We start from the raw sequence: 25264 nt of genomic DNA, 5'->3' as shown, positions 1-25264 counted from the left end.
ACACTTATCTGGGTTGAACTCCATCTGTTACTTCTCAGCCCAGTCTTGCATCCTATCAATGTCCCGCTGTAACCTCTGACAGCCCTCCACGCTATCCACAACACTCCCAACCTTTGTGTCATCAGCAAATTTACTAACCCATCCCTGCACTTGCTCATCCAGGTCATTTATAAAAATCAGAAAGAGTAGGGATCCCAGAACAGATCCAGCACACCACTAGTCACCGACCTCCATGCAGAATATGACCCATCTACAACCACTCTTTGCCTTCTGTGGGCAAGCCAGTTCTGGATCCACAAAGCAATGTCCCCTTGGATCCCATGCCTCCTTACTTTCTCAATAAGCCTTGCATGGGGGCCTTATCAAATGCCTTGCTGAAATCCATATACACTACATCTGCAGCTCTATCTTCATCAATGTGTTTAGTCACATCCTCAAAAAATTCAATCAGGCTCATAAGGCATGACCTGCCTTTGACAAAACCATGCTGACAATTCCTAATCATATTATGCCTCTCCAAATATTCATAAATCCTGCCTCTCAGGATCTTCTCCATTAACTTACCAACTACTGAAGTAAGACTCACTGGTCTATAATTTCCCAGGCTATCTCTACTCCCTTTGTTGAATAAGGAAACAACATCCGCAACCCTCCAATCCTCCGGAACCTCTCCTGTCCTCATTGATAATGCAAAGATCATCGCCAGAGGCTCAGCAATCTCCTCCCTTGCTTCCCACAGTAGCCTGGGGTACATCCCGTCTGGTCGTGGTGACTTATCCAACTTGATGCTTTCCAAAAGCTCCAGCACATCCTCTTCCTTAATATTTACATGTTCAATCTTTTCAGTCTGCTGCAAGTCATCCCTACAATCATCAAGATCCTTTTCAGTAGTGAATACTGAAGCAAAGTATTCACTAAGTACCTCTGCTATCTCCTACTGTTCCATACACACCTTTCCACTGTCACACTTGATTGGTCCTATTATCTCACGTCTTATCCTCTTGCTCTTCACATACTTGTAGAATGCCTTGGGGATTAAGGAAAACCCCAAGGCCTTCTCATGGCTGCTTCTGGCTCTCCTAATTTCTTTCTTGAGCTCCTTCCTGCTGGCCTTATAATCTTCCAGATCTCGATCTCGATTATTACCTAGCTTTTTGAACTTTTCGTAAGCTCTTCTTTTCTTCTTGACTAGATTTACAACAGCCTTTGTACACCATGGTTCCTGTACCCTACCATCCTTTTCCTGTCTCATTGGAACGTACCTATGCAGAACCTTAAGCAAATATCCCGAGCATTTGCCACATTTCTTCCATACATTTCTCTGAGAACATCTGTTTTCAATTTATGCTTCCAATTTCCTGCCTGATAGCCTTGTATTTCCCCTTATTCCAATTAAACATTTCCCTAACTTGTCTGTTCCTATTCTTCTCCATTGCTATGGTAAAGGAAATAGAATTGTGATCACTATCTCCAAGATGCTCTCCCACTGAGACCTGACACCTGACCAGGTTCATTTCCCAATACCATATCAAGTACAGCCTCTCCTCTTGTAGGTGTATCTACATATTGTGTCAAGAAACCTTCCTGAACTCTACCCCATCTAAACCCCTCACTCTTGGGAGATGCCAATCAATATTTGGGAAATTAAAATCTCCCACCACAACAACCCTGTCATTATTTCTCCTTTTCCCTTTCCAGAATCTGTCTCCCTATCTGCTCTTCGATATCCCTGTTCCTATTGGGTGGTCTATAAGAAACACCCAGTAGAGTTATTAACCCCTTTGTATTCCTAACTTCCACCCACAGAGACTCTGTAGACAACCCCTCCATGACTTCCTCCTTTTCTGCAGCCATGGCACTATCTCTGATCAACAGTACCACACCCCCACCTCTTTTGCCTCCCTCCCTGTCCTTTCTAAAACATCTAAAGTTTGGCACTTGATGTAGCCATTCCTGCCCCTGCACCATCCAAGTCTCCGTAATGGCCACAACATCATAGTTCCAAGTGCTGATCAATGCTCTAATCTCATCTGCTTTGTTCATAATACTCCTTGCATTAAAATAGATACATCTCAAACCATCAGTCTGAGCACGTCCCTTCTCTATTACCTGCCTATCCTCGCTCTCACACTGTCTTCAAGCTTTCTCTATTTGTGAGCCAACCACCTCTTCCTCTGTCTCTTCAGTTCAGTTCCCACCCCTAGCAATTCTAGTTTAAACTCTCCCCAATAGCCTTTCCAAACCTCCCCACCAGGATATTGGTCCCCCTGGGATTCAACTGCAACCTGTCCTTTGTGTACAGGTCACACCTGCCCCAAAAGAGGTCCCAATGATCCAGAAATCTGAATCCCTGTCCCCTGCTCCAATCCCTCAGCCACACAGTTATCCTCCACCTCACACTATTCCTATACTCACTGGCACGTGGCACAGGCGGTAATCCCGAGATTACTACCTTTGAGGTCCTGCTTCTCAACTTCCTTCCTAACTCTCTGTAGTCTGTTTTCAGGACCTCCTCCCTTTTCCTACCTATGTCGTTGGTACCAACATGTACCAAGACCTCTGGCTGTTCTCCTTCCCACTTCAGGATATTGTAGACGCGATCAGGAACATCCCGGACACTGGCACCGGGGAGGCAAACTACCATCCGTGTTTCTTTTCTGTATCCACAGAATCGTCTGTCTGACCCCTAACTATAGAGTCCCCTATCCCCTATCCTCTTCCTTTCCCTACCCTTCTAAGCCACAGGGCCAGACTGTATTTGACATGAGATTCTTAATATCAGCACCTGGAGAGGACTCTGACTATTGGTTCAATTATAGGAAAGCTTGGCTCCAAAGAAGAAGCATAAGAATGTGAGTAAGTGGGTTATATACACTGATATCTTTAGAGGACATGAATACAATCACAAGAGGTGCAACAGCTCTCCTTTCCCCTTTTCCCTCCTCATCATTTGGAGATCCAAGGTGGGTGAGACAAAGATTCACTTACATTTCTTCCAAACTAGTATACTGCATTCAGTGTGCACAATGTGGACACAAACTGGAGAAACCAAACGCAGATCAGCTGGTCGCTTTTTGGAGCACTTACGTTCAGTCTTCAGGGGAAGTCCTGATCTTCCTGTTGCCATTACGTTAATTCTCCAGCCCACTCCCACTCAGAACTACATTTCTGCAGCATCCCGCAGTTTTAGAATGAGGCCTAATGTAAATTAGAGAAACAGCACCTTACCTTCTTTCCAGGCATGCTGAACCTTTCCAGACTCATCATCTAATTCTATAGTTACGGGTAATTTGCATGCATTGTTTGTACTGGCCATCTCTGTTGCAAGTCATTCCTTTGAAGACTATCATCGCTCTCGCACCGTCTCCAAGCTTTCTCTATTCGTGAGCCAACCGCCCCTTCGCTTCAGTTCAGTCACTTCAGTTCAGTTCCCACCCGCCAGCAATTCTAGATTAAACTCTCCCCAGTAGCCCTTGCAAAACTTCCCGCCAGGATATTGTTCCCCCTGGGATTCAACTGCAACCTGTCCTTTTTGTACAGGTCACACCTGCCCCAAAAGAGGTCCCAATGATCCAGAAATCTGAATCCCTGCCCCCTGCTCCAATCCCTCAGCCACGCATTTATCCTCCACCTCACTCTGTTCCTTTGATAGTGGTGCAGTTTTCCTCTCTCCATTATAACCTTACCTGTCCAGCATGTCCCACAGTTATACATATTTTACACTCCTTTGAATGTATTTTCACTCGCTAATTCCTGCCGTTAAATGTCAACCACCATTTATCACTATGGTGACCCTGGCCAAACACTGTCCCTGCACCATACTGCAACTTAAAACTAACATGTCTTTCTCTTTGAATCAATAGACAATAGATAATAGACAATAGGTGCAGGAGTAGGCCATTTGGCCCTTCGAGCCTGCACCGCCATTCACTGTGATCATGGCTGATCATCCACAATCAGTATCCAGTTCCTGCCTTATCCCCATAACCTTTGATTCCGCTATCTTTAAGAGCTCTATCCATCTCCTTCTTAAAAGCATCCAGAGACTTGGCATCCACAGCCTTCTGGGGCAGAGCATTCCATATATCCACCACTCTCTGGGTGAAAAAGTTTTTCCTCAACTCCGCTCTAAATGGCCTACCCCTAATTCTTAAACTGTAGCCTCTGGTTCTGGACTCACCCATCAGCGGGAACATGCTTCCTGCCTCCAGCGTGTCCAATCCCTTAGTAATCTTATATGTTTCAATAAGATCCCCTCTCAGCCTTCTAAATTCCAGAGTATACAAGCCCAGTCGCTCCAATCTTTCGACATATGACAGTCCCGCCATCCCGGGAATTAACCTTGTGAACCTACGCTGCACTCCCTCAATAGCAAGAATGTCCTTCCTCAAATGTGGAGACCAAAACTGCACACAGTACTCCAGGTGTGGTCTCACCAGGGCCCTGTACAGCTGCAGAAGGACCTCTTTGCTCTTATACTCAATTCCCCTTGTTATGAAGGCCAGCATGCCATTAGCTTTCTTCACTGCCTGCTGTACTTGCATGCTTGCTTTCAGTGACTGATGTACAAGAACACCTAGATCTCGTTGTACTTCCCCTTCTCCTAACTTGACTCCATTTAGATAATAATCTGCTTTCCCGTTCTTACCACCAAAGTGGATAACCTCACATTTATCCACATTAAACTGCATCTGCCCACTCACCCAGCCTGTCCAAGTCACCCTGCATTCTCATAACAAACTCCTCACATTTCACACTGCCACCCAGCTTTGTGTCATCGGTAAATTTGCTAATGTTACTTTTAATTCCCTCATCTAAATCATTAATATATATTGTAAACAGCTGCGGTCCCAGCACTGAACCCTGCGGTACCCCACTGGTCACTGGCTGCCATTCAGAAAGGGACCCATTAATCGCTACTCTTTGTTTTCTGTCAGCCAGCCAATTTTCAATCCATGTCAGTACTCTGCCCCCAATACCATGTGCCCTAATTCTGCCCACTAATCTCCTAATTGGGACTTTATCAAAGGCTTTCTGAAAGTCCAGGTACACTACATCTACTGGCTCTCCCTTGTCTATTTTCATAGTTACATCCTCAAAAAATTCCAGAAGATTAGTCAAGCACGATTTCCCCTTCGTAAATCCATGCTGACTCTGACCGATCCTGTTACTACTATCCAAATGTGTTGTAATTTCATCTTTTATAATTGACTCCAGCATCTTTCCCACCACCGACGTCAGGCTAACCGGTCTATAATTCCCTGTTTTCTCTCTTCCTCCCTTCTTGGAGAGAGGAACAACATTAGCCACCCTCCAATCCACAGGAACTGATCCTGAATCTATAGAACATTGGAAAATGATTACCAATGCATCCACGATTTCTAAAGCCACCTCCTTAAGTACCCTGGGATGCAGACCATCAGGTCCCGGGGACTTATCAGCCTTCAGACCCAACAGTCTATCCAACACCATTTCCTGCCTAATATAAATTTTCTTCAATTCATCCATTACCCTAGGTCCTTTGGCCACTATTATATCTGGGAGATTGTTTGTGTCTTCCCTAGTGAAGACAGATCCAAAGTACCTGTTCAACTCGTCTGCCATTTCCTTGTTCCCCATAATAAATTCACCCGCTTCTGTCTTCAAGGGCTCAATTTTGGTCTTAACTATTTTTTCCTTTTCACATACCTAAAGAAGCTTTTACTATCCTCCTTTATATTCTTGGCTAGTTTACCTTCGTACCTCATTTTTTCTCCACGTATTGCCTTTTTAGTTACCTTCTGTTGCTCTTTAAAAGTTTCCCAATCCTCCGGCTTCCCACTCGTCTTTGCTGTTATACTTCTTCTCTTTTATTTTTATACTGTCCATTACTTTCCTCGTCAGCCATGGCCTCCCCTTACTCCCCTTAGAATCTTTCTTTCTCTTTGGAACGAACTGATCCTGCACCTTCTGCATTATTCCCAGAAACACTTGCCATTGCTGTTCCACTGTCATCCCTGCTAGGGTATTGTTCCATTGAACTTTGGCCAGCTCCTCCCTCATAGCACCATAGTTCCTTTTGTTCAACTGTAATACTGACACTTCCGAGTTTCCCTTCTGCCTCTCAGTTCTGAATCAGAGCATAAATTCTGTTTCTCTTTCCACATATGCTGCTTGACCTGTTCCCTGTATCTTCCACCCTCTGAGATGCACACTGACAGGTGCCTCTGCTTTATGCTCAGGAGTTGACTTTCTAAATTTCTCACCGCTTTATCTCTCTCTGTTTCTTCATTTCAGTCTACCCCTATACTCAAGGTTTTGGTCATCTGTCCCAGTATCCCCTTCTGCAAAACTGTCTCATCTTTTTTTTTATTAATCATTTTCCTGTGAGTTGCTTTGGGATGCTATGTTATATTAAAGGATTATATAAATACTTCCTTTGTTGTTTAAGGAGAATGCAACTCTGCAGTCCTCAGAAAGATTCATGGAGAGATACAGCAGAGAAACAGGTGCTTCAGATCACCAAGTCCTCTCTAAACACACAGTTACACTAATTCTATACTGTGTCCAAGAAGGATTCTGAACACAGTATGTGGACAAGCCCACCAGAGGAGAAGACATACTGGAATGGTACTAGGCAATGAACCTGGTCAGGTGTCAAATGTCTTGGTGGGTGAGCATTTTGGTGACAGTGAACACAACTCCATGACCATTCCTATAGCCTTGGACAGAGATAGGAGAAGATGGTGTGGGAAAGTATTTAACTGGCGGAGTGTGAATTATGACACTATTAGATTTAGATAAGGTACAGAGAAGATTTGCCAGGATAATGTTTGGATTAGAAAGCATGTCTTACAAAGAAAGGCTGAGCAAGTTAGGTTCTTTCTCTGTGGAGCGAAGGAAAATAAGATGTAATGATTGAGATGCATAAGATGATGAGAGGCAGAGGAAGAGTGGATGTGCTTTTTGACAGGGCAGTGATTGTTGGGTGATATAAAGAGGATGTCAGAGGTAGTACATGGTTCACACTGCTGGAGTGGTGTTAGGGACAGATACATTAGGGCCATTTAAGATACTCTTAGATAGGCGCATGGATGAAGGGAAAATGAAGGGCTATGTAGGAGGGAAGGGTTAGATTGATCTTCAAATAGATTAAAAGGTCGGCATGACATCATGGGCTGAAGGGCCTATACTGTGCTGTATTAATCTATATTCTCCAATTAAAATCCCATGTTATATCCTCCACACATTCTCCATTAATTGCTTCAAATGCTATCACTGTCTTACGCACGCAGCGGACAATTTACAGTGACTAATTAACCTACCGACCATCACGTCTTTGGGATGTGGGAGAAAACTGGATTACCAGGAGGAAACCCAAGGTCAGGATTGAACCCAGGTCTCTGACGGTGGCTCAACTAGCTACACCACTGTGTCGCCTTTCAAAGCTCAACTTTCAAAGTAAATTTATTATCAAAGTACATGTGCCACCATATACAACCCTGCAATTCATTTTCTTGCAGACATATTCAATAACTCCACAACAGAATAATAACCATAATAGAATCAATGAAAGTCTGCACCAACTGGGTGTTCAACCAATAAGCAAAAGACGACAAGCTGCAAATAGAAAAAGTAAGAAATAATAATAATAAATAAATAAACAATAAGTATTGAGAACATGAGATGAAGGGCCCTTGAAAGTGAGCCCTTAGGTTGTGGGAACAATTTAATGATGGGGTGATTGAGGTTGAGTGAAGTTATTACCTCTGGTTCAAGAGCCTGATAGTTGAGGGGTAATAACTATTCCTGAAACTAGTGGTGTGGGTCCTGAGGTTCCTGTATCTTTTTTCTGATGGCAGCAGGAAAAAGATAGCATGGTCTGGATGGTGGGGCTCTTTGATGATGGGTGCTCTTTCCTGCGACAGTGCTCACCTAAATGTGCTCAAAATTGGGGGGGGGGGGGGCTTTCCTCGTGATGGGCTGGGCTGTATCCACTATTTTCTGTAGGATTTTCCATTCAAGGGCATTGGTGTTTCCATACCAGGCTGTGATGCAGCCAGTCAATACACGCTCCACTACACATCTATGGAAGTTTGTCAAAGTTTTAGATGTCATGCCGAATCTTCACTAACTCCTGAGGAAGTAGAGGTGCTGCCACCTCTACTGCCACTGGAGAAGAAAGATGAGTCAGTGCTGTTGCAAAGAGAGATCAAGAGGACGCATATGCTGACACATGGCATTAAGAGTAGAATGTGACTTGAAAAGCACTGAATGCCTTCAACATCGCCATGCCATGAGTAGATCAGATACATTTTCTAGTAAAAGGGATGCAGCTGTGGGAACAAATGTGAATCACCATCTCATTAAAAGCAAATGGGCTTTGGAGCTAGTCTATCAATATTTAAGTACGAGCACTAGAATCAAAAAGGCATGGAAGGCGAGCAAATCATCTTGAAGACGTTGATTTTGGCTTTTTGCATGATTTATGATACAGCTGGGAGGTGATAGGTGGAAGAGGTAAAGGGCTGAAGAAGAAGGAATCTGGTAGGAGAGGAGAGTAGACCATGGAGGGAAGGGAAGAAGGAGGGGCACCAGAGTGATGTGATGGGCAGGTGAGGAGAAGAGGTAAAGGAGAGCCAGAATGGGGAATGGAAAAAGAGAGAAGGGTAGGGAAAGAAATCACCAGAGGTTAGAAGCCATCAGGAAATTCTGCCTGTTGTGGCGGACAGAGTGAAGGTGCTCAACAAAGTGGTCCCCCAGTCTACGTCAAGTCTCACGAATGTAGAGAAACTTGCACTGAGAAAGTTCCTAACGTAAAGTTTCTTGGCAGCTTTAACAATGAGAATAATGTAGTAATTCCATTTGAGACCGAAGAGTATTGGAAGTCAAGAATTTCAATATAAGTAGGGCTAAGAGGTGGTCATTGTTGGTTAGTTTTGCGAGGAGCATGGGAAAAATATTGAGAAGTAACAACAGAGGCTCAGTATCAAGGTGGGAGCATAGACGTGTCTCTTAATGAAAGTTAATGAGTTGACAGAGGGGATGGGCTAAAATGAACAGTAGTAGATGCCAACAATATTAAATGGGATAGAAGTAAAAAAAGACTGGGCTCAAGGCAAAGTGTCATCACTAAATATAGTAGAGAGGGTGCTTAGAGGGGTGAGTGCTGCAAGCAGCTGTAACTCTGAAAGATAATAAATCTATATGCAGCTTAGGACCCTGAACAAAAAGCAATTCTGTTGGATATTGTCTTTTTTCTTTTATTCTCTCTGTCTGATTTGTGTTTTGGGATGAGCAAGTTAATGGCAGAGGGACTGAGGATCATGAACAGATGAACTTTATCCTGCAGCTTGTTACAATCTGGATCCAGACGGGGAACCTCCCAAGACTCAAGCTCTGTGTTTTTCAATGCTTCTCACTTGTGTTGCCTCTGAACAGCCAGCCTAATCAACCTTGCTCAGCCCTTCTGTCCTCCATTTCATTGTGGGTATGACATACAGTAGGTATCGCAGTGCACACATCATGTCAGATAAAAGACGACCATTGTACAGCGACTTTCATAACTTCAGGATATCCCTAAGTGTATTACAGTCAACAAAGTAATTGTCTAGAGTGTGTCCTCCTGTATCAAAGGAAGCACATCAGCCAAACAGCACACAGCAATCTCTGTTAAACAGCAATAATCTGCTCCAATGATGTTGGCTGACAGATTAATTTTGCTCAGGGTATTCCCCTGCTCTAACGCTGTTATTCAGTGGGTCTGCAAGCCCTAACAAGGTTCACTGCAGAGTGTACAGATTGATAAACTCAATACGGCGTGCAAAGTAGATTCTTTCGGACTTTATCTAAACAACTTTACTACCCAGAGAGTAAGTAGGCATATAACAAAAATGTTAAAGTAGTGGCAAATTTAAAGTAACAACCATTATTACACTTATTACAACTGCAATGAAAATTAGAGAACTGCAGTGGCTGGAAATCAGAAATACAAACAGAGAAATGGTAGAAATACTCGGCAGACTAGGCCAGTATCTGCAGAAGGAGAAACAGAGTTACCAATCTCAGCATTTCGTTGTTATTAGATGGGATACTGACAGAGTAGGATGTAGGATGTACCTATGCAATTCGATTCTTGACTTCCTCACTGGGAGAGCTCAGTCGATGCAGATGGGTAATATCATCTCCTCCTTGTTGACGATCAACACATGCACACCTCAAGGGATGTGTGCTTAGCCTGTTGCTCTCTCTCTCTCGACACTCTTGACTGTGTGGTTAGGCACAGCTCAAATGCTATCTATAAATTCGTCGATGGCAGCACTGTTATTGGCAGAATTTCAGATGGTGACGAGCAGGAGTACAGGAGCGAGATAGATCGGCTAGTTGAGTGGTGTCCATCAGACCATAAGACTTAAGATCAGAATTAGGGCACGGAGACTGCTCCGCCATTCCATCAGGGCTGATTTATCAACCTTCTCAACACCATTTCCTGCTGTCTCCCCATAACCTTTGGTGCCCCTGCTAATGAAGAACCTATCAACTTCCATCTTAAATACCCCCAATGACTTGGCCTCCACAGCCACCCGAGGCAACGAATTCCACAGATTCATTACTCTCTGGCTATAGAAATTCCTCCACATCTCTGTTCTAAAGGGACTTCCTTATATTCTGAGGATGTGCCTTCTGGTTCTAGACTTCCCCACTACAGGAAACATTCTCTCCATGTCTACTTTATCTAGGCCTTTCCATATTTGATAGGATTCAATGAGATCAGCCCTCATTCTTCTAAACTCCAGAGAATACAGGCCCAGAGCCATCAAACTCCGATACTTCATTAGGAGTGTGAAGAGACTTGACATGTTACCAATGACTCTAACAAATTCCTACAGATGTACTACAGAGAGAATTCTGACAGGTTGCATCTCCGCCTGAGGTGCCTTGTGCACAAGATCAAAAGAAGCTACAGGGATTTGTAGACTTTGCCAGCTCCATCATGAGCCCACACTTCCCCAACATTGAGGGCATCTTCAAAAGGCAGTATCTCAAGGAAGCAGCATCCATCATTAAGAACCTTGACCACCTGGGACATGCCCTCTTCTCGTTGCTACCATGAGGTATCAGAGCCATGAGACCCAATGTTTTAAGAACAGCTTCTTCTCATCTGCAATCTCCATAAACCCAGGAATTCTACTTCACTGGCCCACTTTTTCACTATTTATCTATCTATTTATTATTGCGACTTATAGTAACTTTTATGTCTTGCACTGTACTGTTGCCACAAAACAATATATTTTCCAACATATGTCAGTGATAATAAACACAATTCTTATTCTTTATTAAAATCTAGTACAAAAGACAGTGCAGTCAATAGTACCTCACTGGAATATCGTGTCAGATAATGTGCTCAAACTAATGGAGCTGGGGGTTGATATAAATGCTGGATTATGTGTTGAACTGTGTATGTCATATATGCACCTGCAGGGTATTTTTAAGATCAAATTTGTATCATGCAATATGACATTTGATGCATTTTAGTACCCAAAAACTTCAATTTACTTGGTAGTTTCTGCCTTCAATAAAGCATTTGCTGTACACCAGCTGTACTGTTAATTTGCTTTTGCAGTACGTTTAGGAGCTTCATTGTACATAATGCATATTTAAAGACTGGAAAGTCAAGAAACTTTATAATCTGTAAAAATGAGATTGAGTTTTGGTTTTGCTTCCACATCAGGTTTCTTTGATAACAGTGAACTCCCACTTCAGGAGGTTGTCTTCCTTATTCAAAACCATCAGCCGCTGACCACGCACCATGGTGTGGATTTTGAATGCATGACCTTCCAGCTCAGGGGCAAGAGAGTTATTTCCAAAGCCACAGCTAACCCTGAAATTGTTTCCTCCCGCAGAGACTCCTGAAGGATGGCAAACGAGAGAGCATTGTCAGCAGCCTGCACATCCCATCGTCTGAAATTGAAAATGGCCAGCGTATCATTTGTAGAGCAAAGAATGCGGCAATCCCAGAGGGGAGGGAGGCCGAGGTCACCATCGATATCCAACGTGAGTTGCTTTATCCACTCCAAGGCTCTCAGTCAGCCTTTAGTCATAGAGTCATAGAACACTACAGCACAGAAACAGGCCCTTCGGCCCATCTAGTCCATGTTGAACTATTAATCAGCTGAGTCCCATTGTGCGGCACCTGGACCATAGTTCTCCATATCCCTCCCATCCATGTACCTATCCAAATTTCTCTTAAATGTTGAAATCAACCCCACAGCCACCACTTGCTCTGGCAGCTTGTTCCACACTCTCGCCACCCTCTGAGTGAAGAAGCTCCCCCTCATGTTTCCCTTAAACATTTCACCTTTCATCCTTAACCCGTGACCTCTAGTTGTAGTCTCACCCAACTTCAGTGGAAAAAGCCTGCTTACATTTACCCTGTCTATACCCCTCATAATTTTAAATACCTATTCAACCTTCCCCTATAACTCAGGTCCTCAAATCTCAGCAATATTATTGTAAATTTTCTCTGCATTCTTTTCAATCTTATTTACATCTTTTCTGCTGGTAGGTTACCAAAACCACATACAATACTCCAAATTAGGCCTCTCCAACATCTAATGCAATTTCAACATAACATCACAAACCCTGTACTCAGTACCTTGATTTATGAAGGCCAATGTGCCAAAAGCTTCCTTTGCAATCCTATCTACCTGTGACACAACTTTAAAGGAAGTATGGACCTATATTCCCAGATCCTTCTGTTGCACCACACTCCTCATTGCCCAACCGTTCACCATGCAAGACCTACCCTGGTTTGTTTTCCCAATGTGCAACACCTCACACTTGTCTGCATTAAATTTCATCTGCCATTTTTCAGCCTATTTTTCTAGCTAGTCCAGATCCCGCTGCAAGCCATGTCTTCATCACTGTCCACTACATCCCCAATCTTGGTGTCATCCGCAAATTTGCTGATCCAGTTAATCACATTAACATCCAGATTGTTGATATAACTAACGATAATGGATCCCACACTAATTCCTATGGCACACCACTAGTCAGAGGCCTCCAGTCAGAGAAGCAACCTTTTATTACCACTCTCTGACTTCTCCGACAAAGCCAATGTCTAATCCAATTTACTACCTCATCCTGAATGCCAAACAACTGAACCTTCTTGACCAACTTCCCATGCGGGACCTTGTCAAATAACTTACTAAAATTCACATAGACAACATCCATTGCCTTGCCTTCATCCACTTTCCTGATAACTTCAAAAAACTCTATAAGATTGGTTAGACACAACCTACCTTGCACAAAGCCATGTTGACTATCCCTAATCAGACCTTGTTTATCCAAATACTTATATATCCAGTCCCTTGGAATACATTCCAATAACTTTCCCACTACAAGCTCATTGACCTATAATTTCCTGGCTTATTCTTAGAGCCTTTGTTAAACAATGGAACAACATTAGCTATCCTCCAATCTTTTGGCTCATCACCAGTGGCTAAGGATGTTTTAAATATCTCTGCTAGGGCCCCTACAATTTCTGCACTAACCTCCCACAGGGTCTGAGGGAACACATTGACAAACCCTGGGGATTTATCCACCCCAATTTGCCTCAAGACAGCAAACACCTCCTCTGTAATCAGTATAGAGTCCATGACTTTGCTTCTGCTTTGCCTCACTTCTATAGACTCTGTGTCCATCTCCCAAGTAAATACAGATGTAAAAAATCCACTTAAGGTCTCTCCCATCTCTTTCAGCTTCATGCGTTGATGACCATTCTGATTTTCCAGAGGACCAATTTTATCCCTTTCTATCCTTTTACTCTTACATATATCTGTAGAAGTCCTTAGGATTCCCTTTCACCTTGTCTGCAAGAGCAACCTCATGCCTTCATTTAGCCCTCCTGAGATCTTTCTTAAGTGTTCTCTTGCATTTCTTATATTCCTCTAGCACCTCATTTGCTCCTTCCTGCCTATGTCTGCTATGCACCTCCTTCTTTTTCTTAACCAGGGCCTCAATATCGCTCAAAAACCAAGCCTCCCTAAACCTTTTAACTGTGCCTTTTATTCTGACAGGAGCATCCAAACACTGTACTGTCAAAAATTCACTTTTGAAGGCCTCTCACGTACCAAGTATGCCTTTGCCAGAAAACAACTATTTCCAATGCACACTTGCCAGATCCTTCTGATAACATCATAATTGACCTTCTTAAATTTAAAATCTCAAACTACGGACTAGACCTATCCCTTTCCATAATTGGATTGAAACTAATGGCATTATGATCACTAGATGCAAAGTGTTCCCCTACACAAACTTCTGCCAACTGCCTTGTCTCATTCCCTAACAGCAGATCTAGTATCACACTCTCTCTAGTTGGAACTTCTATGTACTGATTAAGGAAACTTCCCTGAACACATTTGACAAACTCTTTCCCATTCAGCTCTTTTACAGTATGGGAGTCGCAGTCAATGTGTGAAAAGTTAAAGCCACCTAGTATCACAACCTCATGTTTCTTGCAACAGTCTGCGATTTCTCTACAAATTTGCTCCTATAAGTCCCACGGACTGTTGGGTGGTCTGTAATATAATCCCATTAACATGGCTGTACCTTTCTTATTCCTCAGTTCTATCCATAAAGCTTCACTAGATGAGCTCTTCAGTCTGTCCTGACTGAGAACCACTGTAACATTTTCCCTGACTAGTAATGCCAACTCTCCCCCTTTAATCCCTCTCACTCTATCACATCTAAAACAATGGAAGCCCAGAATATTCAGTTACCAATCCTGCTCCTCCTGCAAGTCTCACTAATGGTTACAATATCATAATTCTATACGTCGATCCATGCCCTGAGCTCATCTGCCTTTCCTACCATACTTCTTGCATTGAAATATATGCAGCTCAGAACATTAGTCCTGCCATGCTCAACCTTTAGATTCCTGAAATTATATGTAGGCTTTACAACATCTGCCTCGACAATCTCTCCACTAACTGTTCTGGCACTCTTGTTCCCATTCCCCTGTAACTCTACTTTCAACCCCACCCCCCAGTGCAGCTCTAGGATACTAGGATATTAGTCCCCCTCCAGTTCAGGTGACCGTCCCTTTTGTACAGGTCTCACCTTCCCTGGAAGAGAGCCCAATGGTCCAGAAATCTGAAGCTCTTTCTCTTGTACCACCTCCTTAGCCACATGTTAAACTGTCTGATCTTCATATTTCTGGCCTCATTAGCACATGGCATGGGTAGCAATCCTGAGATAACAACCCTGGAGATCCTGTCCTATAACGTAGCACCTAATTCCCTGAACTCACTTTGCAGAACCTCGTTGCTCATCCTTCCCATGTCATTGGTACCTACATGGACCATGACTCACAAATCTGGGTGCTCACCCTGCCATGTAAGAATCCTGTGGTCTTGATCAGAGATGTCCCTGACCCTGACACCCAGGAGGCAACATGTCATCCAGCAATCTCACTCTCATCCACAGAACCTCTTTTTTGATCTCCTAACCAATGAATCCCCTTTCACTACAGCTCACTTCTTCTCCCCTCTTCCCTTCTGAGTCACAGAGCCAGACTCATTGCCAGAGACCTGACCACTGTGGCTTTCCTCTGCTAAGTCATCACCCCCAACAGTATCCAAAGTGCTATACCTGTTTTAGAGGGAACAGCCACCGGGGTACTCTGCACTGGCTGCCCATTCCCTTTACTCCTCTTAACAGTCACCCAGTTAGCTACCTGTCTCTTGCACCTTGGGCATCACCCCCTCCTTGTATGTCCTGTCTATCAATCCCTCAGTCTCCCGAATGATCCAGAGTTCATCCAGTTTCAGTTTCAAATCTTTAATATGGCCTGTCGGAAGCTGCTGCTGGATGCACTTCTTGCAGGTATAGTCATCAGGGACACTGGAGGTCTCCCTGCCTTCCCACGTACCGCAAGAGGAGCATTTAACTATCCTACTTGGCATCACCACTGCATTAAATGTGCAATAAGAAAGAAAGAAGACCTTTCCTTACAAAGTGCCTAATTATATGCAATCCAGTTTATTCCTCGAGAACTGTGGCATAACTCTCTCTCCCTCTACACAATCCAATGTCACATCGGGAACTGTGGTGTACAAAATATGACGACTGCCCCTGCTCCCTCCAGTTAAACTTGCTCTCCCTCTATGCAATCCAATACCTCCTTAGGAACTGCGGTGAATAAAATATGGCGATTGCTCCTGCTTGCTTTTGTTAAACTTTCTCCCTCTGCGCAATCCAATGTCTCCTCAGGAACTGTGGCGCACTGAATGTACTGACTGCCCCTGCTCGCTTCTTCTAACCTCATTCTCCACCTGCGCAACTCAATGCCTCCTCATGAACTGTGTTGAGCAAAATGTGCTGACAGTCTCTGCTTCCTTCATTTAAACTCTCTCTTCCCTACGCAATCCAATGTCTCCTCGGGAACTGGGGTGCGCAAAATGTGCCGGCTTCCCCCGTTTGCTTCACTTAAACTCTCTACCTTTACGCAATCAATGTTTCCTGGGGAACTGTGGCATGCATAATATGTCGACTGCCGCTGCTCGCTTCTTTGAAACTCTCTTTCCTCTGCGCAATCTAATGTCTCCTCGTGAACTGTGGTGTGCAAAATCTACCATCTGCCCCTGTTCACTAATTTTAAACACTCTTTCCCTTTATGCACTCCAATTTCTCCACATGAACTGTGGTGCGCAAAATCTGCCATTTGCCCCGTTCACTAATTTTAAACTCTCTTTCCTTCTGTGCACTCCAATGTCTCCTCGTGAATTGTGGTGCGCAAAGCCTGCCACTTGCCCCTGTTCACTAATTTTAAACTCTCTTTTGTTCTTTGCACTCCAATGTCTCCTTGTGAACTGTGGTGCGCAAAATCTGCCATTTCCCTTTGTTCACTAATTTTAAACTCTCTTTTGTTCTATGCACTCCAATGTCTCCTCGTGAACTGTAGTGCGCAAAATCTGCCATCTGCCCCCATACGCTAATTTTAAACTCTCTTTCCCTCCACACAATCCAATGTCTCCTCAGAAACTGTGGCGCGCAAAATCTGCCATCTGCCCCCATACGCTAATTTTAATCTCTCTTTCCCTCTGTTCCTGAATGTTTCTTCAGGAACAGTGGAGCGCAAAATGTGCTGACTGGCCTCGTTTGCTTCTTTTAAACTCTCTTTTGTTCTTTGCACTCCAATGTCTCCTTGTGAACTGTGGTGCACAAAATCTGCCGACTGCCCTCACTCATTCCTTTAAATTCACTCTTCCTCTGCACAATCCAATGTCTCTTCAACAACTGTGGCACGCAAAATGCGCCGAATGACCCCGCACGGTTTTTTTAAACTCTCTCTTCTGCTCTGAAATTCAATGTCTCCTCAGGAAGTGGTGCACAAAATGTGTCAAATTCAACCATTCACTTCTGTTAAACTCTCCCTCTACACAGTTCAATGTCTTCTTGGGAACTGCCGTGTACAAAAATATGCCAAATGTACCCACTAGCTTCTTTTAAACTCTCTCTCCTTCTATACAATCAACTGTCTCCTCCGAAACCGTGGCGCGCAAAATCCGCTGACCACCCTCGCTCACTTCTTTTAAACTTCCTCTCCCTCTGCACAATCCAATGTCTCCTCAGAAACTGCCTTGCATAAAATGTGCGAACTGCTCCTGTTCACTTCTTTTAAGCCCACTCTCCCTCTACGCAATCCAATGTCTCGTCAGGACTGTGGCGCGCAAGATATGCTGACTGCCCCTGCTCGCTTCTTTTAAGCTCTCTTTCCCTCTACACAATCCAGTGTCTCCTTGAGAACTGTGGCGCATAAAATAAGCTGACAGTCTCTGCTCATTTCTCTTAAATGCATTCTCTGCCTCTACGCAATCGGATGTCTCCTTGGGAACATCACCGCATAAAATGTGTCGACTGATCTGCTCGCTTATTTTAAACTCTTCCTCCCTCCATGCAATCCGATGTCTCCTCGGGAACTGTGGTGCATAAAATATGCTGACTGCTCCCGCTTGCTTATTTTAAGCACTCTCCCTCCATGCAATCCAATGTCTCCTCGGGAACCGTGGTGCGCAAAATGTGTCGAATGCCCCTGCTCGCTTCTTTTAAACCCTCCCTCCCTCTACGCAATGCAAACCATGGTACGCAAAATGTGCCGGCTGCCCTCAGTCACTTCTTTTAAACTTTCTATCCCTCAGTGCAATCCAATGTCTCCTCAGGACTTGTGCTGCACAAAATGTGCTGACTGCCCTCACTCGCTTCTTCTGAACTCTCTCTCTCCCTCTATGCAATGCAATGTCTCCCTGAGAAATATGGTGCATAACATGTACCGACAGCCCCCACTCCTTCTTTTAATCTCATTCTCCCTGTATGCAAACCGATGTCTCCTCGGGAACTCTGGCAAGCAAAATGTGCCGACTGTCTCTGTTCCCTTCTTTTAAACTCTCTCTCCCTCTACTGCTCGGGAACTGTGGCGTGCACCCCATCTCACATTCACTGTATGGGACTGTTTCAGGCCACGGTTACTGCACCAGATGCAATGAACCTCAGCCCAGAACCCAAGTACACAGCTGGCCAGGATCAATGGTTAGCGTCAGTAGGCATAATGAATAAAACTTTTCCCATGGTAGGTTAAATGCAGTGCCACATTCACAGCTGAAAGCATGTGAAAACTGAAGCACCTTGTTGCTGAAGCCGCAAACTGTGCAATGGAACATGTAGATAATGAGAAAGAGGGAAATCAGGAATGTGGAAAGGGAGATTCGAAATCTGATTGTGAGGCTGTGCTGCTGCTGAGAAGGAAGCAAATGATGATCTGAATCAGACGTTCTGCTGATTCTTCCTCTATCTCCCATCAGCTGGATATATAATGAAATGAAAGATATAAAGATGCAGATAAAGGAGATCGGAAGTAAAAGGAAATGACACTAGAAGTACCCAGAGGTCAGACAGCAGATATGGAGAGAAAGTTAATGACTCAGGTCAATGACCTTTCATCAAAACTGGGTAAAGTTAGAAATCAACATGTTTTGATTTCAAAAGAGAGGACAGGCGTGGACACCAACCCCTAATAGGGTGGAGACTAAGAACAACATTAATTGTGCTTCACACATCAAAGTTGCTGGTGAACACAGCTGGCCAGGCAGCATCTCTAGGAAGAGGTACAGTCCACGTTTCAGGCCAAGACCCTTCGTCAGGACTAATTGAAGGAAGAGTTAGTAAGAGACTCTTCCTTCAGTTAGTCCTGACGAAGGGTCTCGGCCTGAAACGTCGACTGTACCTTTAATTGTGCTTCCCTCCTCACAGATGCTGCCTGATCTGCAGATTATCTCCAGCATTTTCTTTTTTTATAATTTCACTTTTACCTTGCTGGCTGTGACCTGCAGAGGTCCCTTTAAAGGCCACAGTCTTGGTTATCTTGAATAACCAACCACTAACACTATCTCTTGGGGCATTAACCTTTGATTGGCATTGTGCACAAGCCCTGGGCACTTTCCTCCATATGCTGGAATCCAAAGCGACAGACAAACTGCTGGAGTAACTCACTAGGTGAGGCGACATTTGTGGAGGGGAGTGGACAGTCGACATTTAGAGAGAAGACAACCAGTGCAAAGAAGTGAGGTGAGACAAGACCAGGCAGGTGATAGGTGGATCCTGATGAGCAGGGATGATAGGCAAATGGAAGAGGGAAGATTAGAAATGGCGACAGAGACTGAGAGGTGATAGATGAAAGCAACAAATGGCTGCAGATGATGGAATCTGATAGGAAAGTAGGAAGAGCATATGGAACAATTAAAGGGGTGGGAAGGGCAGATGGAAACAGTTGGGGGAGGAGGCCAGTGAGAGGAGTGTGTGGGTGTTGGTGCAGGAGGAGAAAGAAGCTCAGTGACTGGGGTGTGGGGTCAGAAAAAGAGTTATTGTGCGTATAGGAGGAATGAGTAGGTCAGGAGGAGAGAGACAAGGACAGAAGGGGAGCAGTTTACCTGAAATTGGAGAATTCATGCCATCAGGCTGTAAAATACCCAGGTGGAATATGAGGTGCTGTTCCTCTAGTCAGGGCGTGGCCTCACCCTGGCAGTGGAGGAGGCTGAGGACAGACATGTCCTCAGACATGGATAGACTCATCCCAAAGAAGAAGGAGAAATATTCTAAAGAGAGAATGAGGCAACTGTGGCTGACAAGGAAAGTCAAAGACAGCATAAAGCTAAATGAGAGGGCATATAATATAGCAAAATTAGTGGCAAGTTAGAGTATTGGAAACATTTAAAAGCCAACAGAGGGCAACTAAAAAGAGAGAAAATATGAAATATAAAGGTAAACTAGCCAATAACATAAAAGAGGATGCCAAACATTTTTTCAGATATACAAAGAGTAAAAAGGAGGTGAGAGTGGATATCGGACCACTGGAAAATGAAGCCTGAGAGGTAGTAACAAGGGACAAAGAATGGTGATCAATCTGAATAGGTATTTTGCATGAGTCTTCACTATGGAAGACACCAGCTGTATACCAGAAATTCGAGTGTGTTGGGGGGGAGAAGAAGTGAGTGTAGTCTCTATAACTGAAGAGAAAGTGCTTGAGAAGCTGAAAGGTCTGAAGATAGATAAGTCACCTGGACTAGATGAATAACACCAGTGTTTTAAAAAAGGTAGCTGAAGAGATTAGTAATGATCTTTCAAGAATCACTAGATACTGGAATGGTTTCTGAGGACTCATTGTAAATGTCACTCTACTCTTTAAGAAGGGAGAGAGACAGAAGAAAGGAAATGATAGGCCAGTTAATCTGATTTCAGTGGTTGGGCAGATGTTGGAGTCCATTATTAAGGATGAAATTTTGGGGCACTTGCAGGTACATGATAAAATAGGCCAAGTTCTAATGTTTTCCTGAAGGGAAAATCTTGCCTGACAAATCTGTTGGAATTCTTTGAGGAAATAACAGGCAGGACAGACAGGGAGAGCCCGTGGATGCTATTTACTTGGATTTTCAGAAGGTCTTTGACAAGGTGCTGCACATAAAGTTGCTAAGCAAAATAAGAGCCAATGGTATTACAGTAATGATACTAGCATAGACATAAGATTGTCTGTCTGGCAGGAGGCAAAGAGTGGGAATAAAGAGAGTCTTTCCTGGTTTGCTGTAATGATATTCTGCAGTGATCAGTGGTGGGACTGCTTCTTTTCAAGTTATATGTCAACATTTTGGATGATGAAATTTATGGCTTTGTGGCCAAGTTTGTAGGTCATATGAAGATAGATGGAGGGGCAGGTAGTATTGAGGAAGCAGGGAGTCTGCAGAAGGACTTAGACAGATTGGAAGAATGGGCAAAGAAGTGGCAGCTGGAATACAGTGTAAGGAAGTGTATGGTCATGCACTTTGGTAAAAGAAATAAAGGTATAGACCATTTTCTAAAGGGGAAGCAAATTCCAAAATCAGAGATGCAAAGGGACTTGCAAGTCCTCGTGCAGGATTCCCTAAGGGTTAACTTGCAAGTGAGTCAATGCTGAGGAAGGCAATTGCAATGTTAGCATTCATTTCAAAAGGGCTAGAATATAAAATCTAGGATGTACTTTGATGCTGAGGCTTTATAAGGCATTGGTCAGACTGTACTTGGAGTATTGTGAGCAGTTTTTGGCCCTTTATTCATAAAACAAGTACAGAACTTTTGCTACTTAGGAAGCTGGGTGACGTCAGATGGCAGGTGCGACATGGACATGAAAAGAAGAATAAGGGGTGGCAAAAGACACCTTTACGAGAATGAAGAGTATACTGACCAACACTAAACTAGGCATGACAATCCGCCTCAGAGCACTGAAATGTTACATTTATCCTGTTATGTTATATGGCTCAGAATGTTGGACAATATCTAGTAACATGAGGAAATGAATTGAAAGAGCAGAGATGTGGTTTTTGAGGAGGATGCAAAGAATATCATGGACAAAACTAATATCTAATGAGGATGTCATGAACAGAGCAAATACAAAAAGAGAAATAGTGTATGAGATCATGAAAAGGCAACGTGACTTCATTGGACACGTGATTAGGAAAGAGGAATTACAATGCACGATAATTATGGGAAAGATTGAAGGGAAGAAAGCAAGAGGAAGACAAAGACAAATGATGGTGGAGGCAGCAGCCAGAGAACTGGAAATGAATACCAATGAATTGATCCACTTGACCCAAAACAGGAGTGTGTGGGCCATGGCAGTGAAAGCTCAAACTGGGCACGGCACCTGATGATGATGATGATGATTCAAGAAAAGATGTGCTATCACTGAAGAGGGTCCAGAGGAGATTTATGAGAATGATCCTGGGAATGAAAGGGTTAACATATGAGGAGCGTTTGATGGCTCTGGGCCTGTTTAGAATAATGAGGGGAGATCTTATTGAAACCTATCGAATATTCAAAGGCCTAGTCAGAGTGGACATGTGGAGGATGGCTCCTACAGTGGAGGACTTTGAGACCAAAGGGCATAGCCTTAGAGTATGTCCAATTTAGAACAGAGATGAGGAGGAATTTATTTAGCCTGAGGGTAGTGAATCATTGCCAAAGATAGCTGTAGAGGCCAAGTCATTGGGTATATGCAAGGTGGAGTTTGATAGGTTCTTGATTAGTCAGGGTGTCAAAGGTTACAGGGAGAAGGCAAGAGAATATGATGGAAAGCAATAATAAATCAGCCACAATGGAATTACAGAGCAGACTCGATGGGCCAACTGGCCTAATTCTGCTCCCATGTTTTATGGTCTTATGTGGGTATATACATGGAAGGGGAATTAAAATGCCCGGCAAATTGAAGCTTAGATCACCATGGCGGATGGAACACAGATGCTCGGCAAAGTACTCACCCAGTTTCTGCTTGGACTAGAGGAGGTGATTTCCCTCTAACAGGTGCTGACTGACCCATGGAGAACCTCCAACAGTTTGCTTCTTTCCAAGGCCTCCTAAGTACCAGTGGCTTTCTCCCACCATTATCCAAGATCAGCATGACATTCATCACCTGGAAACAAGGATTGCAGGGTTAAATTTCTAGGCACCAATGAAGCCCACCCCCAACCCATCCCCAACCCACATTCTCAATATTAATTTGCACAATACTGTATTTACATTACAAGTCCAGCGCTCTCACTTTTAACCCTGTTCTTGCTGAGACAAAACCCCAGGTACTGACCTTTGTTCCATGAGCCTGAGCAGCCTGTCCCTTCCACCTTTATGGATGTGTGTCCAGCCAACGCATTCTGTCTCTGTTCTCCACATCGGACATGGACGTCAGCAAATGATCCACAGGTAAGGGAAGGAGTAAGTGACAGAATTCTAATCTGAGCATGGGTTCCAAAATTCATGCCAATGCCCCCACTTGATCAGTTGTCTCCCCTATGGACGTGCTCTTACTTAACATGTTTATGATTTTGTGTTAGAGCATATTAATGTTTTGTGACTGGTCTGTTCCTTTTGCCAGCTTTCCTGGTGGTTTTGATGGGTTGGCATATCATGTCTGAACATTGCTACATGGTGATATAATTTTTTTTTAAATGCCTTCCTTGCCAGTATATTTGCTCCTGCATGGTTAATGAAACCCACATCTTAAATCTTACAGGTTGGACAGAGGTAAGCAAAAATCTTTTGCTGCAGCAGGACAAGTCTACGTGGTGCTATGTCCTTTGATAGACTGTCACTACGGAAGAGTACTTGCCTGCAGTTACTGACATAATCCAGTTTACTTTCTCTGGGATCCCAATCGAACCCACCAAGTTGGAGTAACACCTGTCATTTTTCTATAAAGACAGGGTCTCGTGTCTCTAGGCTGATTACATACTATCAGGATAGTCATATTATCCCATTCACTCTTGCTCAAAAATTGTTCTTTTGCAAAGATTCATTTTATTGTCAAAGTACACATGTACAATACAACACTGATATTTGTCTTTTCCAGATAGCCATTAAATACAGAAAAACCATGGGTGTTGATGAAAGAAAAGACATCAACCCCTCCACCTCTAGCATGAAAATGAGAAGAAACAAAACTTGCAGACCTCAATATCCCAGACCCCCTCCCTGCAGAAAAAAAAGTGACAATAACAATCCCCGACCCCCCTCACTCACAGAAAAAAACAGCAACAATAACAATCCCCGACTCCCTCACCAACAGAAAAAACAGCAACAATAACAGTACCAAACCCCCACTCACAGAAAAAACAGCGACAATAACCATCCCCGACCCCCTCACTCATAAAAAGGAGCAGCAACGGTAACACCAACACCAAACCTCCCCCCTCCCCGCTGCAAACAAAAAATTTATCAGATCACCCACCCACCAATCATCCACAAGAAAGAAAACATCAAAAACTGAAGGAAGCCAATATAAAGTACAGTCCAGTAATCACATAAATCTCAGAATATGGGAAACGTCTTTTTGGCGGCATACGAGGAGAGTAGCTGCAGGAACTCAGTCCGTCCGTAATGAGTGACCGCCAACATGGATCCGAATGTCTTAATGACCAACAGCAAGGCCACACATCATTTTTCTAGTATTAACATATGGCTCATTGTAAAACGAAGTTTCCTTCACCTTTGTTTGCCTACATGATGCAGCATTAGTTCTACACTAAAGTCAGTACAAATTTTCCACCCTGTCCAGAGTTCAAGACTTCAACCAGGATATTGTTAAACATTTGCTAAACTACCAAATTCTTAATCACAATACTGTTCAACGTTGGATGTGGACCTGCTACATTAATCCAGCTGATTGCAAAGCATACTTACAATCTCCACCATTTAAAAGTTCCCACCAGTGATTTTTGATTTACAACATTGCAGCTTGTGTTTCACCAGCACAGTGAGTATCTCCCACAGCTCTTTGAGGTCACTTTTGCTACAAGTTACTGGGAAAACTGTGGTTATATTGCCACTTTAAGTTTTCTGTTCTGTAGTTCCACCTTAGGGTTGCACAGCTCAGACAAGCCTCCAATTCACGTCCTTTTGACCACAGGTTGTGTGCTGACCCTTTTGGGTAAGGTTCAGGTAGGCTGGAGCAGGCAGCAAATCTAAAACCCCGTGACCCCAGCAACATGAACTTCTTTCATAACTCCTGAGTACACTCTTACCTTATTTTGTCACGAACATCTGCTCACAAACCTATCTACCACACTCATTTTTCTCACTTAACAAAATTTGGTAACCAAACAGGTTTTAGTAACCAATCCATCTGGTGCTAGGCCAAGCTATTTATGTTGATTGGCATTCTATGAAACAAAAACCAGTCTTAAATGAAACTGGAAACAAAACAAGCTCT

At 43.6% G+C, this 25264-nt stretch overlaps 1 protein-coding gene across 1 annotated transcript in view; it reads left to right on the top strand.

Annotated features, from left to right (window-relative positions):
- The window catches only part of kirrel3a (kirre like nephrin family adhesion molecule 3a), a 785869-nt gene that overhangs the window by 611371 nt on the left and 149234 nt on the right, over positions 1–25264 (top strand). Inside the window, exon 5 of the mRNA XM_072238867.1 lies at positions 11883–12033. Within this exon, the coding sequence (XP_072094968.1) occupies positions 11883–12033 (151 nt within the window). The remainder of the gene's footprint in view (positions 1–11882; positions 12034–25264) is intronic.

This window comes from Mobula birostris, chromosome 20 (genome assembly GCF_030028105.1).
Source record: "Mobula birostris isolate sMobBir1 chromosome 20, sMobBir1.hap1, whole genome shotgun sequence".
NCBI classification, from domain to species: domain Eukaryota; kingdom Metazoa; phylum Chordata; class Chondrichthyes; order Myliobatiformes; family Myliobatidae; genus Mobula; species Mobula birostris.
The sequence above is the reverse complement of the archived record's forward strand: the minus strand, read 5'-3'. Positions and strand labels throughout refer to the sequence as shown.